We start from the raw sequence: 17,302 nt of genomic DNA, 5'->3' as shown, positions 1-17,302 counted from the left end.
GGCCAAAGAAATGGAGAATTCTGCCTCTCACGAGGTCGAGAGCGGATCTACTCCGTAGTAGGACACCAATCACGAACATGGCAAATGTCACTAGATGTATTCCCCTTTACTCCGTACATTCTATCCCCGGCATATTCCGTAAAAATGAATATGGGGTCCATTCCCAAGTCCAGAAAGCTTATGCGATACATTCGCCGATGCTATCCGAAGAGCCGTTTCCAAATACACTCAAGAGATATCTAAATCTGATCTTAATCTGATCTTAATTTGCTAGAGGCGAAATGCCGATTCAAATCTTTTTGGGAAATGGACATTATATTGCTAGACTCGCAAAGTTGTGGAGTCTGTCACAGGTTAAATGCCTCATATCGTCACTAGAGACGGTAAGACCGGCATTGCCCCCCCACGTTTTCCTAGTGGGGAAGGTAAAAGGCACGTCAGCTTATATGGGGAAGGGTGGCGTCCAGATGCGGGGGAATATGAGAAACTATTACATGGTGTACATGTATACTCCGTATAGGTATACTACACGGGAAGTCTAATTAGAGTCATTCCTGGGGAAGCCCTTTTCTACGTAGGTTCTATATCGTATTGAAAGTCCCGCACATGTTCCTTAGTGAAACGTCAAACGTCCTACAGTTAGTAAACCACAGACCCGCATTTCTCTTCCAAACATGAAAGTGATCCACGTGACAAAGAACCCTTCGGCCTCATAGCCCATCTATAGATCGCCGTTCCATTATCTCCATCCCCCAATGTCTCAGCTGTTCATGTATAAACTGGCCGTGTTTCGATGCAGATTGCTGGGCATATATATATATATATATATATATATATCCTTCGGATTGGGGAGCATGTACTGGCGTTAGGGTGAGCGTAGGGAATTTCGATTGTATAGAGCTGACTTTGCATCCAAGATCCCACTCACTGATGCCCCCTAACGACACCCGTGGACAGCCGCTTACTCACTGCCTAGGATCTTGAAAGATATACAATAGACCCATGGAATCGTTACATCATTTCATTTCACTATTCAGTGATCCAATTCCAACCAACTCCCCCTGCGTGGACCAATCATGGCAGACGCCGAGAAAAGTAGACATAAACATCATGAACCAAATTGAGATAAAACCGTAAAACATCTGCCGGGGAATCAAAGAGGGGAATGACCCACAAAAGGAAAAAAAAAAGAAACAAAACAAAAATCAGAAAGAGGAGAATCCAATTCAAATCCATAAAACCTAAACACCACCGCGGCCCATCCTCTCAATTGAACTCATGATCCCGCCTCGGCCGGGAGTAGGCATTGCAATGCCAGATCGGCCACCGCTATTACCGCGAGAATGACCGCCGGGGGCACCGAATTTAGGAATTCTCTTTTCCGTGGCAGGGGGACGGATGCTTCCAGACACGGAACGACTGACACTGCGACGGAAGTCATCCGGGGTGACTTCGCGAGACGGTTGAGCTGGCTCGTCAATGGAGTCGTTGTGCACAGAAGATGCCACAGAGGGCTCGCGGTCTCGAGGCTGAGATGGGACGGGCGCCTGCTGCATAGCTAGCCACTCGTCAACCGCGGCAACAAGCTCGCCCTTCTCGGCGCGTTCAGACTCCAGGTTGGCACGAATTCGCTCGGTATCATCCTTCAGAGCAGCCATTTCTCGCTGCAGTCTCTGGATCTGGGCCTCCATGACACGCCTCTCGGCCTCGTGCTCCTCATTCTCGCGAGTGAAGAGACCGGTGTTAGGCGCGGCCATTAGATCGGATTGCGCAGTATCACGTTCGACACGGAGATGTTCATTTTCCTCGCGTGCGGCAGTAAGCTTCTTCTCCGCCTCACGTAGACGTTTCTCCCAGCGAGACTCGTAGCTCTTTTTCAAGGCCGCAACCTTGGTCTCATGCTTGCCCTTGTAGAGCACGTGAAGCTCGCGAGCGACCTTTTCAACGGCGTCCTGAACTTCACGAGCAGTGTCTTCGGCCGAGTTGGAAGACTGGTGAGATGAGCTAGCTTTACTAGTGCTAGATACAGTCGCAGCGCGTGCAGCGGAAAGCTGGCTTTCGAGCTCGACCACTTTGCCTTCCAATTTCTCCTTGCTTTTTTCGGCCTCTTCGGCCTTTCGAGACAGGCGGTCACGCTCACGTTCCCCCTCCACTAATTCGGAGCGGGCAGACCGCAGGACAGTTTCCATCTCAGTGACTCGACGTTCCCACTCGGCCTGTTCCATCTCCAGCACCTCTTTGCCGGCGGCTTCGTTGCGTACTTCTTCCAGAGCTTCGCCGACACGTCTCTCGGCGTCTGCCACAGCTTGTTTTAAGCTAGCAACCTCAGCCTCTTTGCCGCTGAGAGTGGCTTTGAGCGAAGATATATCAGACAAGAAGCCGGACTTCAGTGACTCCAATTCACGGGGAGTGACCGTGGGAATGGATCGAGGGGTAGGCGCAGCCGGAATGTCGAAGTCCAACAGTGACGACATCTTCCCGGGAGATCGAATAGATTGCCGGGCCGACCGCATAGGCGAACGCCGCGAGGGGGAGAAGCGGGCACTCTGCATGGATTGACGAGGGAAGAAGTTCATTTGATCGGTGAAATCAGGCAGACCGGCAGAGTCGACTGGATGAGCCATGTCCCGAGGGCCTCTGGGTCTCGGCGTAGGTGATCCCATAAGCGAATTTGCATCCAGATAGGCGCTCGCTCTGTGTGCCCTGCGTCCTGCGCCTGGGGTGGCAGGATCGACACTGTGTCGACGCCCGTCCATATTAGGAGCTGGGCTGGGGGCGACACTGCCTCGCATTGACTTCATCGGCGACTGGGCGCGGAGTTTCGCAAATGTAGTCATATCAGGCATGGCGGAGAACGTGCTCAAGCAAGTGTCATCCATTGAGTCGTCGACCATCGAATTCTCATGTGAAATATTCTCTTTGTCGCCGTCTCCATGGAGTACTGTGCTCATCCCTTCATTGTGCCTATCCTCTATCATGCTGTTGCCAATTGCTGATCGGTCGTGCACGACACTTGTAGCGGAAAGAACGCTCTGGTCATGAAGTACACCGGGCTCCTCTTCGGCATCGATGTGAATCGCTGGTGCATCTGGTCGGCTCACCATACCCTTCTTATGGCGCTCGTTTACCTCCAAGTCGTCCTCCAGATTCTGGGGCGTTTGGTCGTAAGATCTTTTGCGGGGAGTTGCTGCAACAGAGCGCTGGTCACTCAGCCTAAGTGACGCACGAGAAACCCGGCGCGACTTATGAAGATCAAGGGCGTTTTCCTTGGGACTCAATCGGAAGGACGAAGTAGGTACTGGAATAGGAGAAGAGGAGCTGGATGTTACCGGTGACTCTGCATGCGCATGTATCTTGGGAGGATCAACTGCCTCTGGTGCTTCATCTCGAATGGGCAAGCTTGATTCTTTAGCAAAGGATGAGCGTTTGGATGCCAATGGTGAGTCTTGCTTCAACTCGTGTAACTTGGGTGAATCAGCGGTCTCTGGTGCGTTAGGGATGGGTGAATCCAGTGTCACGACAGGCGAGGAAAACTCAGACGCCATTGGCGAATCTTGTTGCATCTCATGTAGTTCCGATGGATCGGCTGTCGCGTTTCTTGCCTCATAGCGGAAAGGCGAACTAGCGGGATCGGGCAATGGTCGCGCTTTAAGAATAGGCGAGTCATTCTGTATCTCGCGTAAGCGATCAAAGTCGACTGTCTCTTCCAGCGCATCAGGGCGGAATGGGGAGCTCGCAGGCTCCTCTAGAGCTAGCCGCCTTCCTAATCCAGGAGACATAGGCTGGACCTCGCGCAATTTTTGAAAACCCACTGTCTCTTCTCGGATATGAGACCGGAACGGGGAACTTCCCGGGCTCTCCTCCTCCAATGGTTGAACTTGTGGGCCTGGCAGAGGAGAAGACTGTTGCTCTTCGTGCATATTTTGGAAATCAACTGTATCTTCACTGGCGTTAGGACGGAAAGGGGAGCTCATTGGCTCCCCTAGAGCCAGCCGCTTGTCTAAGCCTGGTGACATGGGCTGCACCTCACGCAATCCTCGAAAATCAACTGTCCCATCTGTTGCATATGAACGGAATGGAGAGCTTACAGGGCTCTCCTCCTTTAGCGGTTCAAGTTGTGGGTGTGATTGGGACGAGGTCTGTCGCATTTCGCGCAGCTTCTGGAAATCCACGGTGTCTTCGCGTCCATCAAGCTGGAATGGTGAGCTGGCACCTTGTTGATATGACTCGGCATCATTGGAATCGTGTTCATTTTCGTTCTCGGGTTCGTTAGGATGGTAGATTTCGTTTTCATCATGGGCATTCGGACTTGGGGCAGCGTGACTTGTCCATCCGCTCTTCAATGGGCTCGAGGGAACTTGCTCTGAGGGTTGGTCAAGGGTCTTGTGAATGAAGGGCGAAGAATTCGCCATTTGAGATTGTGCGCGCGCGTTCTGGTAGGAGGATGAGAGGGGTGAGAGCGGATTTGACATAATGGAAGCAGGAGATGATAAAGAGGGAAAGGGTTAGTCGTAAGAAGTCCCCTCTGGTCTGTTTTGAGAACCAGTTCGATTGAACAAAAGGAAAGCAGAGCAAGGCAGAGTTTGTGTATACAAAAGAGTTGCCGTGTTGACGTTGCTTGGTAAACAAAACTAGGCCCAATTTGGAAAGGTGCATCCAAACTATCTAATCGGAGTCTCTAGGACTAGTTAACGTATTTCACAAGCGAGTGGATCACACAAGCGAATGGATCACCGCAGAACACCATAGTTAAGGCTTTTTTTTGATATCTATATATTTTGACAACCACAACTTGAATCTGAATTAATTTTTTTTCCATGGATCGATAACCATCTTATATAGCCTGCAGAGTTTTGAAGTGAATTGAAAGGCTTAATAATGGCGATACCATAAATTACGTTGTAATTAAGCTATCTCAGCTGTAAACATATATATTTTTCATATTTTATTATAAATTTCCTCTAAACTTTGTCAAAGTGCTATACTAAGTATCTTAAATATACCCTCGAATTCCAGAATTTATCTAAGCATCTGTTGTTGGGATATAGTATTGTAATTTATCGCCTTAACTATGGTGTTCTGCGGTGATCCATTCGCTTGTGTGATCCACTCGCATGTGAACTACGTTAACTAACTAGTTAGTTAGTTAACTAGTTAGTTATATAACAGAATAGTCTGTCCTTGACAATGTAGGACTTTAAGCTGATTTATTTGCTAAAATTAGGAATGGTATATTCAAGATCTCACTGATGTCTTTCTATACGTACTTTAGATGTGTTTTCACATGTGTTTTTTAACATAGGTTTTTGCTTCTCGGTATTCTGATTAGAACAATGACTTTGTTGGTATTATGAAATTCATGATTCTATGACATTAAAACCATAGAGAAAACCAAATCCAGTCGACGCTTCTTCCTTCTTCTTAATCCGACATTATTACCGCTTCTGTGAGCGCATCATCTTTATCGACAATGATGTGAGCGATTTCCTCGTGCGGCTGATCTGGAAGAGCAACATAATGACAAACAGCCGCCGGCTCCACGGTTATTGATGAATGCTTGGCGCGCTGGACATACCACAACTGTAAAGCGCCGACTAACGCAACGAGACTACTCCCCCACCAGGCAACACCAGTGCAGCCAATCTCAGCCCCAAAGCTGTAAAGAAAGCCAGCAATCGGAGGGGCGAGAGTTCGAGATGCAGCTCCAGCGGACGCAGCGAGACCATTGATTTTGCCCATGACGGAGTCTGAGGGGCTAGCTTGCTTGATAAGGATCAAGAGGATAGGATAGTCGACAATAGATAGGATATTGCGAATAATCAAACAAATGTAAATACCAACATACATGAGTTGGGCTGGCAAGAAGACCAGGAAGGGGACCATGAGGTATGCGATTGGATGGAGCACGGTAACGATGATGAAGAGGCGCCAGATTCCCAGGTAATGTGCCAGCACGGGGAAAATCATGCTTTGGATCACGAGGGCGATGATGCCATCGGTGGACATGATCACGCCCACAGCTCGAGTCGAAAGACCGACTCCGCCCGGGATGTCAAAGGGCGAGTAATGCGAATGTGGTAGCCCTCGGGGGTCCTTGTCCTGCAAGAAGATGGGCAAGAGATGGTCATATGTCATCGAGTGATAAGTAAAGATAGCCAACGCAACTACCAGCATGGTGACTCGCCAAGTGAAAGTTTTGGGCTTTGGCAACTTCTTCCACGTGGGCGAGGAACCATCGACTTGAACATTCCAATTCTCATCGTTGTGCAAATGAACCCGATTAAAGGTCCCGTAAGACTCCGCTCGCAGGTCTACGCCAGCATTGACAGTTGTACCAGATGTAATCAGAAGCGGCTGCTCAGCTGCCTGGTCGAAATGTCCATGGACCTTGCCGGATTGCATATTTGGATGACTCTCTTGCAGGAACAGCCAGCTACCGACAATACTAAGGAGAAGTAAGACACAACAAACGAGGTTTGGCAAAAGGTAGGGGAATTTGCCAAAGAGGCCATCGGCTGGAAACAGGGAGGGAAATCCTTCAGTGGGCTTTGCTAGCAGCCCTCCAATGGCTGAATGGGATTAGCGTTTGCGGTATAATTCTATTATGGGAAGACTATACATACCTGGACCGATAATCGTTCCAATTGACCAAACAAAAGGCATGATGGCATATGCTCGAGCTGGATACAAGATTAATCTCCAACTCAGCTAGATATGACAGAATGGCGGTAAACTCACGTTCATGTTCAGGTCGCTTAACAAGCTCACCAACCATTGTTTGAATCACTCCAATATTCCCATTCAGGGCTCCACCAAGAGCTCGACCGGCGAGCGCGACCCAGAAGTTTGGGGCCATGCCCACCAAGAGCAAAGAGGCCATAGTTCCGACGCAGCCAGATATAAGGATAGGCTTACGGCCCAGGCGGTCTGAAAGAGCACCCCAGAACATACCGGTCAGAGCCTCTGCGAGCGAGAATGCCGAAATCAGAATACCGGCGTAGAAGGAGGCATGGTTGCCATTATCCATGTGGAAGTCCCTGACCATCACCCATGAATAAGGGAAGATGGAAGTCAACGCGATGGGCTCTGCAACCCGGCATATTGCTGTTTTCTTGTGTTAGTCATTGTCAAGTACTCCGTACAAACCCGGGGCATGGCATACCTAGGAGGAAAAGCTGTGCCGTGGGAAAGCTGTCGGGCGACGGATGTGATCTTGCCTGTGGTGTCAATGTCATAGTTCCTCAGAAGTAGCTAAGACCTTACGGCAGTCGACCCGGTTGTCGAGTTGATCTTGTTATCCACTGTGCTGACCGTACCTTATGAGCGAGGCGGGAGGTATGCTTTCTGTTTTCTTGTTTTTCTTTTTTTGATCCCAGGATGATTAGTTCATATGTTTAGAAAACAACCCGAAGATCAATGTTGAACAAAGAGAGAAGTTGAAAGGCTGGAGGAAGGACCTTGGAAATAGACTTAATTTTCCACGGCCGAGAACGGACAAAACTTGACACTGATCCCTACCTAAAGCAATTGAGGATTCTTGATATTTTATAAATAGCCATATAGATTATATATGGATCTATATATATCAACTTTGAGAATCTTGCATATACATGTAGTTTTATACCTTTTTCCTTTGTTGATGTTAAAATTTTTCAGGTGGCGAACCGTATGTTGTTCGGGTATCTCGTATTGGTCTAGAATATTGGATATCCAATAATAATTAGGCATCAAGTTAATAATATGATATAATATATATATACATACATGTATATAGTTACATAGTAGTACATAGTAACTACATAGTAAGATGTAACCTGAAATAAACATTGATGTCTTCCCCACTGCTTTCTTAAATCCCTCTCGACCAATCATAGGCCACACAATCATTTGAGTTGGACCCGCAGATCAGCCGCATATCTCAATACTAATGAGAAGGGGAATCATCCAGATGCAAGAAAAAAGATATATAAATGACATTACAGAAAATTAATTGAATATCACATCATGTTACTAAAATATGTCACGACGGACAAAGCTGCATAATGGACCGACTATTCAAGGTTGTACCTATATACATAGCTGTCATCGTTGTATGTATCTATATGTGCCTACCGGTGGACATACTCCTTACATGGATATGTTGAAGGAAAAAATCAGAAATCTCACTATTCACTGATCTGAATGTTAAACACAAAGAATCTCTATCCTTGACCAGAACATAAGAAATGAGGATATGGAATGCCAAATGTGGCAGAAAAGGAAAACAAAACACAATGAGCATAGGAAAAGATAAGCAGAGATGCCTTCACCAGTACCAATCCCCTGCGCCGGCTAATCCACACATGCCATGCGGTCCGGATTGTATCTAGATACCAAACAAAGAAAGCCAAACTGGAAAAAAAAAGAAAGAAAGAGTTTCACGAAGTAGGCTCTGGATGCATAGGGGGACTGGTGATCTCGACAGAACGAGTCTCAAGTTCCTTTGGAAGGGTACCAGAGTCATCATGGGACTCCGCACGAGACTCAACGATAGGCGCCGATTCAGGATTCACCTCCATGAAAGGCTGGTGGACAGACGGTGTGGCACTCGAGGAAGAGCCCTCTGTCCGTGGCTTGTTAGAGGCATCCTCAACATGTTCTGCAGAGTCATCCACTTTCTCTTCGTCTCCAATCACGGAAGCTAGACTGCGGAAATTGAACATTGGCTCAAGAGAACTAGTGTGGCCCTCTCCAGCAGCGGGACCGCCTGTGCCATCTTCTGGGGTGGTTTCCATAACAGAAGAGAAAGACGAAGAGGCGCTGGAGACCTGTCGTAGGTGAGATGGTCGGGACGCCTCGGACTGATCCGCCGATTGGCTTGCTGGTGCTACTGGATCAAGCAGCGTGAAGGGGTTTATTTCTTCTGCAGTTGACGACAGGGCACGGTCAACTCCCTTGCCTTTGCTGCCAGCAGTGATTTCTTCACCAATGATATCTTCGCCTATGACAGAGGATGGGCTACTAGTCCCTTTGCCTAGATTGGACTCACCTGGGACGTCCACAGCAGTGGCGCTAGCATTATTGCTGTACAAGCCAGTCTTGCGAGCCACCTTATCCGCCTTCTTGGCCTCTCTCTCCTTCTCCTTCTCCCTCCTTTTAGCATCCTTTCTTGCCTCTTTCTCTTCCCGTCTGAGGCGCTCGTCTTCGCTGGCCAAGCTCAGTCGGATAGCTTCCATCATCATCATTTCCTCAAGATCGTCAATTCGATTGCGCCTCGAGCTCGATCGAGGAGCAGCTGGGCTACCTGCTCCTTCTTCGGCAGAGACAGAATCAGTGTCTTGTCCAGTCGCCCGAGACGTCCGATCAGCACCGGTACGTTCTGTCAAGAAAGCCAATGCATTGAGGGCGGGTGAAGCGGTCCGGCCGCTATTCCCTTCTCCGCCGGTGGCTCTTCGCATTCCCCGCCGTCCGATGCCAAATCCACGCGAGTCACTCCCAGATGTACTGGGGTTGATCAAATACGCCGCAGTATGAAGGGCAGTCGCTGCCGCGGATCGACGTGCCGCATGGGCTCGTGCATTCGATAATTTGGTGGCCCAGTCTGGCCGAACCCTATCCGTTGTCACCACTGTGGGGTCACTGGCGGATAGTGAGGTCGCGCGGCGGCGACCTGGCACGGCGGCAGTGGCGGATGATAAGGAGGAGGTGGAGGATACGGGGGAAGCGAAGTTAGGTGAGAGTCGGGCGCTAGGGTCTGCAGCATAACTCAGGCCCCGACGGAACGAGGGGGGTGAATAGGTGACTCCGAACTCCGGTTGGACACAAAAGGGGCATGCCGAGGGCTCAGAGACCAGCTGTGACTCGGTCGACTCAGCCTGCTCTCCCTCAGCTGAAGGAGCATTCGTGTTCGGCTCTCCATGCTCTGGGGGATGCGGGTCCGGGCGTTTGATCTGCACAAAACACTCGGAGCAAATAGGTTGATCGCAGCATCGGGTACGGTTTAAATACGGCGGATAGTAGAGGAAACAGATCGGACATTCGCTTGCGTCTTTGTACAGATTGACTTCGATCGGCTGTCCGTTGACAAATGGGTCCTTGGGAAGCTGCATTTCCCGGGGCGTTAGATCTGTTTGTGAGTTATGCTTGGAGGTTGTCAAAGCAGCCAAGGTCTTCGCTCTTGTTCGGAAAAGAGGGGAGGTGGATGTCCCGGATGCGATGGGAGATGCGGAGGGTAATGATTGAGGGGGGTTGGAGGACTGTGAAACATCTGAATTATAAGATTGCGATCTGGACGTGATCGGCACTGTCAGATGCTGAATATTTGTCGGATCGGCAGAGGCTTTGTCCGTGATCTTGGATAATTTGTACTCCAACTCGGGTGGGATCTCATCGGGTAGGGGAATGGGCATGCCTCGTGCAGCCGCCATAATCTGATGCTCAGCCCATGACTCCGAGAAGTCATTAAGACCTCTCCAGAAGGGAGCCAGTCGGCGTTCAATCTAGCCTGTTAGCCTTGGCTAATTCGCATCGATAGGGGATCCCAGTCAAACATACCATCAGTTGGCGCACCACTACCTTATTGTAGTCTTCTGTCCCCACATACACGCCCTGTGTCACAAGATAGCCTCCATCGACATGCTCCTCCTTCATACTGCGCTCCCTCTCTTTGAGACGAGCCACCCGTTCCTTCTCCAAGCGGCGGGCCTCGCGCTCTTGTTTTGTTTCCCGTCGATGCTCTAATGTGGCCTCTCGATCATGGCTGCCGATTCCAAGAATCGAAAGGTCAGGCCTACTACCTCTTGCTGACCGAGAACCATGATACGGCCGACTTGAGCCATCGGAGGCGCCCGATGATAATTGATGACTTCGACGACTTGATGGTGTGGAGCGTGACTCCTTTGTCTGGGAGTTTCCCATGTTGGAGAGCCAAGAGGGGATGTGGTGAGGGGAAGGATGGGGAGATAGGAGTACGTCGCTTATCCACAAGTCCACGGTGATTAACTCCGAATGGATATGGGAAAGGGCCCCCAAGGGGGTTTAATTTGTATTGGTGTAGAAATGATAAAGGAGATGGGGGGAGAAAGCCAGAGAGTGGAGGTAAGAGTAACTTCAGAGCGGGGGGTGATCTGTCCGGAGTAACTGGGGAAGTGAGATCGGTGAGGAATTTCTACAACCCCCGGTGAAGCCGAACGTTTACAGATTCAAATTCATGTAGAAAGAAAGAAGTATCGGATGTGGCGGATGTTATTTTTTGGTTAATATATATAAAAAAAAATTTAGGCAAGTATACCTGTTTATCTTAAAGGCCTGGACTAGTTATCCTACATGTATGGATGTTTTATACATAAATCTTAGATTAACATGCATATATGCAGTATCGTTAAAACAGAGTTAAACAGTTGATACATTTTTTATCAAATCCCATAGGATTTGATCCATCGTCATCGTCAAGTCATGGACTACTTTTAATAGTATATACATCATAGGATGCACAGGGTACAAGTTTTTAACCTTGCAGATCTGAAAAGTATTGAGTACTTAATTAACTATGGTATTAGGCATAGAAAGTGAAGTTTTAGGTACTTGAGAAACTACAAAGGCCAACTCAGGCCAATTAAGGCCAACATCTAATCTCCAACCTCGGAATCATCTTAACCAATAGTCATCCACCTTGAAAAGGGCGGTGGCATAAAACCAGTCTGTACAATATTTTTGCTCCAAAAAAAAAAACGGTGGTGTTGAAGCTTTTGGATTCTTCCCCATTACCTTGAAACCGTAACATCCTCCACAGGTCATGCATTAGTGCCTACTCATTATTACTATTATCTGGCAATGACTGAAACGACTAGACTGCATATCACGCCTTTCACCCAGGATATCCTTCCCTCGGTGCTGCCAGCATCTATTCGCAACTTGGCCACCGAAATATCATTCCACGAGATTCCCACCTTCCCAGAGAATAACTACGGATACGTGACTCTGCCAAACATGGAAGCGGAGAAGATCAAGAAGAAGCTGAACGGCTCAATTCTCAAGGGCAAGAAGTTCAAAGTCGAGGCGGCCCGCCCTCAAAAGAGACACCGAGAGGAAGAGGATGTGGTGCCTGAGGCCCCCTCTAGTGCCAAGAAGAAGTCCAAGAAGTCCAAGGAGCAAGCGCCCGAGGACGGTGTAGTGGAAGGCTTTGAACTTCCCGCAGACCGCAAAGTGAAACGAGGTTGGACCGAGACCAGTGATGCCAAGCAGGAAAGGCGAAAATCGGAGAAGAAAGAGAAGAAGAGCAAAGAAGAAAAACTGCAGCCCAAGTCCAAGTACACCGACAAACCCGAATGTCTGTTCCGAGCAACGATCCCGCCCAACCGAGCATCCGACGCAACTTCCGATGATAAGAAAACAAAGAAGAAGAAGAAGTCCAAGGACAATGTCATCCATGAATTTGAGAAAACGGTGACCCAGCCAAGCTTCCTACGCACTGCAGAGGAAAGCACAGCGCCTACGGCTGTATTTGAAGATGGAAAAGGCTGGGTGGATTCCACCGGGAATCTGAGAGAACCCGCCAGCGAGAAGATCTCGAAAGATAATTACCGGCCTGGTCAGATTCCAGGAGCCAAGGAGAAGCGTCGAGCCGCCAAATCGGCCGCCAAAGACATGAAAAAGCGTTCACGCAAGGAAAAGACTCCAGAGGAATCTTCCGAGTCTGAAGATTATACCTCATCGAGTGGCTCATCTTCTGAGGGCAGTGACTCGGAGAGTGAGTTGGACGAGAAGAAAGCAGATGAGAACTCCGAAGATTCATCTGCATCTTCCGACGAGGAGAACGCCAAGCCGCAATCTCAGGAAGAGACCAAGTCTACAGAAGCTAGTGACGCTGATGCTGAGGCGCCAAGCCAGTCAGAGTCGGATGAGAATCCTACAGAGGCTGCGCAAGAGGTGAAACAAGATGTATCTGCCAAGGAAGTCCACCCTCTCGAAGCTCTTTTCAAGCGAGCCGCCCCGACAGCATCCGATAACCAACCAGCTCCCGAGGCCGAGGCTGGATTCAGTTTCTTTGGCAATGACATTGAATCCGAGGATGAGCCTCAAATGGCTGAGCCGCAGACACCTTTCACACCCTTCACGAAGAACGACCTACAAAACCGAGGTCAGCGCAGTGCAGCTCCCACCCCCGATACTACTGCGGCCACTCGACACATGACATGGAACGAGAGTGAGGACTCGGAGGAGGATGTTTCGATCGACAGCCCTGTCACAAAAGCTCGCCCGGAAGCCGGTGCAAGCATGGAAGAAACCGAATTCGCCAAGTGGTTCTGGGAGAATCGCGGTGACAACAATCGCGCCTGGAAGAAGAGGCGACGTGATGCTGCTAAGGAACAGAGACAGAGAGACAACCGGAAGAAGGGATTCAAGGGAAAGTCATAAATTCGAGCCCCAGTTTTCCGTGTTGAGTGATGTATCTAGACTCTGATATGGTGCTTTTACATAAACGAGGCAGCCTGTAGCCTTTTCAACACCAATATCATGTAATCTAAGCCAAGTGCCTTTGATCCAATATAGATATAAAAAATAATCAAGGCATCTTTTGCTCCAGGGTTCTTTGGATTGCGTACACGGTCATGTGACCCGCATGTCCTCGTCATCCAAGCCAGCTAAACCAGGACTTGTCGCATCGTCCACTGCGTGCCCAGGATGGTTTCTACCTGGTCCTCACAGCGCAGCATACAGCTGCTGCTGCTGCTCTTCACATTTCTGTCTCTCACATCATTGGTAGCGGCATCCAGTAAGTGCTAGCCTCTCTCCGCCTCCAAGCGCCAAGTGGGAGATGGAAATGCTACTATCTTCGCGTCGATATCTATACTAATATTGAGTCTTTACAGCGCCAACCTCCTTTTGCAAATGTACCTGTTTCTCTAATAGCACGATCATCCCCCTCAATCCCGCCAAGTCCGAATCCTCCTCCGGCATCGACCACGTCCGCTTTTATGAGCGCAGCTCTGTCAGCGAGCTGGAGCGTATCGATGAATACAGCAAACGAGCACCGAAATACCGCTCCCTGAATTGCAACGATTGCAATCGCAAGTTCTGTCTCGACTACGAGCTACCGACCTGCAAAGGCGCCAAGGAGGAAGATGTGTACACGACTTGCTTCCGTAAGTGGAAGAAGAATATTGGATACAACATAAGTGCTGACTGGATAGAGCGAGATTCACGAAAAGACGAAGCGGTGGTGTTTATTTTTATTTTTGCTACAGGTGGACTACTGGCTTGGGCTGCCTGCAAGCCATGGATTGAACGATATGTTGAGGTAGGTCGATGCCAATGGGAATACTAAGAAACCGACTAACTGATTTAGGCTGCACGAGAACGCAGGTCGTATATCCCCGTTGCAGAAGGTTGAATGTGAAATGATTTGAAAAATTGAAATATTTGGAATATATACAGATTCGACATGTAAATCCATTGGGAATTTGAGATCGCCATACTTCGTATCCAAGGATAATATGATATGGAATGTGTGAAGTTCAGGGGCATCAACACACAAATCCATTAGATCGATTAACTTCCCATAGATCCAATTTTCATCTGAAACATAGTAGATTAGAGGAGCTCTAGAGGCTATGGATCAACCAATAGTGGGGGAATATTCAAGGAAATCCGTATATATATGCATGGATCGGCTATTTGGGTGGAGAGAGAGATTAATTTAGGAATTTTTCTATCATTTTTCACTCCCTTTCTCTCCTTTTTAAAAGAGGCTTTGATCCCTTCCTGTGTGTTTTTTTTTTTGACACAACATGGCAATCTTCGATTCAGAGAAGCGCCCTCGCGGCCTTCGTGTACCCTCTCTCGCAGGATTGAAGTCTTCGGCAACGAAATCGCAATTCTCCTTCCAAAAGAAATCCGACTTGCTCGAGGAAACCTCGAAACCGATAGCCGCCTCTGCTCCTCCACCAAAGCCGGCCCCTCCGCCGGACAAGGAACTCCCACTTCCTCCGAAAGAGGAAATTCCACGGAGCGCATCCGACAACCCATACTTCCCTCCGATCCCTCGAAATGCAGTCCCAGAACGACGCCCAATTGAACGGGTCCCCGTCCCAACACAGTCTTCTTCCTCTCGCACGACAGGCATGCGAAGCAAGAAATCGCAACCCGATTTCCATGCGCCTCAACAGCCAACTCCAGTAACCCCCTCTCCCCCGCCCCAAATTCCGACCATAGTCCAGGATTCAGCTCCCGCTCCGGTCCCAGTTCCAGCGGACGAGGCCAATTCTCCCCAACTGGAAGACTTGATCCCGACTCCAGACAGTGCCGAACCGCCACTCGCAGTGCCAGAACTGTCCCGCGAAGAGCTGGCCCCCTCGCCCTTCGTCCCACCGGATATTGAACCCGTGGCACCGAGTTTGAACGAGATACACCTCACATGCTACCAGCAGCACCGCGCTATGCCCGTGGCACAGAACACGTGGTGCCCGATGCCGTGCATGACCTGTCAAAAATTCGACATTGAGATCCGGCACCGTTGTGTGTTCTGCTGCCTGCGCATCTGCGAGTCCTGCTACCAGACCCTGCAGAAATGCAAGAATCGCTCGGTGGAGGAGCTAGTTGATCGCATCGCAGTCTGATTTGCTGATCTCCTTCGCATTTGGAGGGGTTGATACGGTACGTTGGCATGAATGATCCCAGCATAAATTGCATGATCTCTTGCGCAGGAAGTACAGTTCCTGGTAAGGTTGTTAATTACGTTTTCGTTTTCGTTTTCGTTTTTCTTTATCGGTGTGCCAATTTTTTTTTTTTATGATACCAAGGACCTCATGTATATTATGGTTGGACCAGGAGGACCAAAGCTGCATGTTTATAATGAATACCTTTCTTTTTTCTCTTTGTTGTTGCCAATTGTGTCATAAGTGTAGCATTTCGTAGAAATACAAATTCGGAGAAGTTGGGGGCTATGTGCTAGGTATGCCAAGTCGTCAGCTTATTGCCGTATCAAGGAGATTCCCATATGGTACAAACGACTCTGATCAATCGTGATCCTCCTCGGTCAGGCCAGGACACCCTTCCAGCTCAAGATTCGTTTCGTAGGCATATTTACACCAGAAACAATACCGATATTTCTCACGCAGAAAGAGAACCAGCTTGTGTAGCCGCTCGGCTGGCTCTAGCGCATTGAACGCATCGAGCTCCTCGTCGTCTTCTTCCAACTCTATCTCCAGTGTGGAGGTATTCGGATCCACTTCACTGCCAAGGGCCTTTTTATCTTCCCGATCCATAGTTGGGTCATCGTATCCTGGTAGCCGGGCTTTGGGGAAGAATGATGAAGGAAGCGAGGATTGGAGAGCATGGCGTGTCTGACGTTCACTGTCGTTCCGTTCGCGCTCACGGATAAGACCGCGGTAGAGGACGTTGACGTGGGATGTGAGCTTGATTGGCTTCTTCTTTGTCGGGGCGTCGGGTTCGTCATGTGGGTGACTGGGATCAGTAGAGTCGCGACTTTCTTTGTTGGACTGGGCTGTGGAGCCTGTTCCTTGTTCTTTGTCGTCGTCGGTAGCCCCACTCTCCGATTCTGCATCCAGCCTCTCTGCAACCTTTTGCGCAGCGTGCACCTGCGCTTCGATGCGCTTCAACTCACGCTCTTCACGAACGCGATCTCGGTAACTCCCTTCCTCATGCTTGAGTCTCTTCACTGCTTCTTCTGCTTCCTCCCGGAGCTTGCGCTTTTTCTCCGTGTCCAGCCCGATTCCGCCGCGGTTTTCTTTCAAGGTTAGGTTCAGGGGTTCAGCGCGTGCCTTTAGGAAAGAATTGGTATCGGAATCGCTAGCTGCAGTAGGTTTACCAAGTACCCCACCAGGCTTGAACCCAAGCTTTGCCATCATTTGGAATCCTTTGTTGGTGGGGTTGAGGGTGCTTGTGGCCAAGGCTTCCTCTCGACGGGCAGCTTCTTGAGCGGCGCGTTCGGCTTTAGATGGGACTCGGCCCCGGGCTTCGGCCTGCATATGGAATAGAATGTTAGAGTGTGACACTTAGCCGGAGACAGGTGTAAAATGTGGAGGATGAGGTACCTCTCGTAGCTCGCGACGCTTTTTTTGTGTAAAGGTCTCCTTTTGAGTAGGCTCCTCAATCACCATGTTCATGTAGTCATCTTCATCTTCAGAAGCCATGTTGCCAGGAGCCAAGGTAAGAGGGAATTGAGAGAAGAGAAAGAGAGGAGAGACAAGGAGCCGCAGACGGAGACCGCTTTAGGTTTTGCGGGGAACGGTGGGGCCTCCAAGGGCTCTCTATTAAGAGTTTTTATAACTACACAATAACAGAGTATTTATAGTATCTATAG

At 49.2% G+C, this 17,302-nt stretch overlaps 7 protein-coding genes across 7 annotated transcripts; 3 read left to right on the top strand and 4 right to left on the bottom strand.

The window, feature by feature from the left end:
- Nucleotides 1-1,241: 1,241 nt before the first annotated feature.
- N7447_010943 (uncharacterized protein) lies at nucleotides 1,242-4,472 on the bottom strand (the record flags this gene model as incomplete). Its single annotated transcript, XM_057235205.1, has 1 exon — nucleotides 1,242-4,472. The coding sequence occupies one exon, from the start codon at nucleotides 4,470-4,472 to the stop codon at nucleotides 1,242-1,244; it is 3,231 nt and encodes a 1,076-aa protein (XP_057080523.1).
- Nucleotides 4,473-5,421: 949 nt separating this feature from the next.
- On the bottom strand, nucleotides 5,422-7,235 carry N7447_010942 (MFS transporter; the record flags this gene model as incomplete). The annotated part of the gene is made up of 4 exons (XM_057235204.1): nucleotides 5,422-6,569; nucleotides 6,624-6,680; nucleotides 6,739-7,104; nucleotides 7,163-7,235. 4 exons carry the CDS (start codon nucleotides 7,233-7,235, stop codon nucleotides 5,422-5,424), a joined length of 1,644 nt encoding a protein of 547 aa, XP_057080522.1.
- A 1,182-nt stretch (nucleotides 7,236-8,417) lies between these two features.
- Nucleotides 8,418-10,896, bottom strand: sip5 (Sip5p; the record flags this gene model as incomplete). The annotated part of the gene is made up of 2 exons (XM_057235203.1): nucleotides 8,418-10,478; nucleotides 10,534-10,896. The coding sequence occupies 2 exons, from the start codon at nucleotides 10,894-10,896 to the stop codon at nucleotides 8,418-8,420; spliced, it is 2,424 nt and encodes an 807-aa protein (XP_057080521.1).
- Nucleotides 10,897-11,811: 915 nt separating this feature from the next.
- Nucleotides 11,812-13,395, top strand: N7447_010940 (uncharacterized protein; the record flags this gene model as incomplete). Its single annotated transcript, XM_057235202.1, has 1 exon — nucleotides 11,812-13,395. The coding sequence occupies one exon, from the start codon at nucleotides 11,812-11,814 to the stop codon at nucleotides 13,393-13,395; it is 1,584 nt and encodes a 527-aa protein (XP_057080520.1).
- Nucleotides 13,396-13,662: 267 nt separating this feature from the next.
- On the top strand, nucleotides 13,663-14,371 carry N7447_010939 (uncharacterized protein; the record flags this gene model as incomplete). Its single annotated transcript, XM_057235201.1, has 4 exons — nucleotides 13,663-13,753; nucleotides 13,851-14,123; nucleotides 14,172-14,278; nucleotides 14,327-14,371. The coding sequence occupies 4 exons, from the start codon at nucleotides 13,663-13,665 to the stop codon at nucleotides 14,369-14,371; spliced, it is 516 nt and encodes a 171-aa protein (XP_057080519.1).
- Nucleotides 14,372-14,768: 397 nt separating this feature from the next.
- N7447_010938 (uncharacterized protein) lies at nucleotides 14,769-15,596 on the top strand (the record flags this gene model as incomplete). Its single annotated transcript, XM_057235200.1, has 1 exon — nucleotides 14,769-15,596. One exon carries the CDS (start codon nucleotides 14,769-14,771, stop codon nucleotides 15,594-15,596), a length of 828 nt encoding a protein of 275 aa, XP_057080518.1.
- A 399-nt stretch (nucleotides 15,597-15,995) lies between these two features.
- Nucleotides 15,996-17,132, bottom strand: N7447_010937 (putative G-patch domain protein; the record flags this gene model as incomplete). The annotated part of the gene is made up of 2 exons (XM_057235199.1): nucleotides 15,996-16,961; nucleotides 17,034-17,132. The coding sequence occupies 2 exons, from the start codon at nucleotides 17,130-17,132 to the stop codon at nucleotides 15,996-15,998; spliced, it is 1,065 nt and encodes a 354-aa protein (XP_057080517.1).
- Nucleotides 17,133-17,302: the final 170 nt, after the last annotated feature.

The sequence above is a fragment of the Penicillium robsamsonii genome, assembly GCF_028829455.1.
Source record: "Penicillium robsamsonii strain IBT 29466 chromosome Unknown utg000008l_segment0_segment0, whole genome shotgun sequence".
NCBI lineage: Eukaryota > Fungi > Ascomycota > Eurotiomycetes > Eurotiales > Aspergillaceae > Penicillium > Penicillium robsamsonii.
The sequence above is the reverse complement of the archived record's forward strand: the minus strand, read 5'-3'. Positions and strand labels throughout refer to the sequence as shown.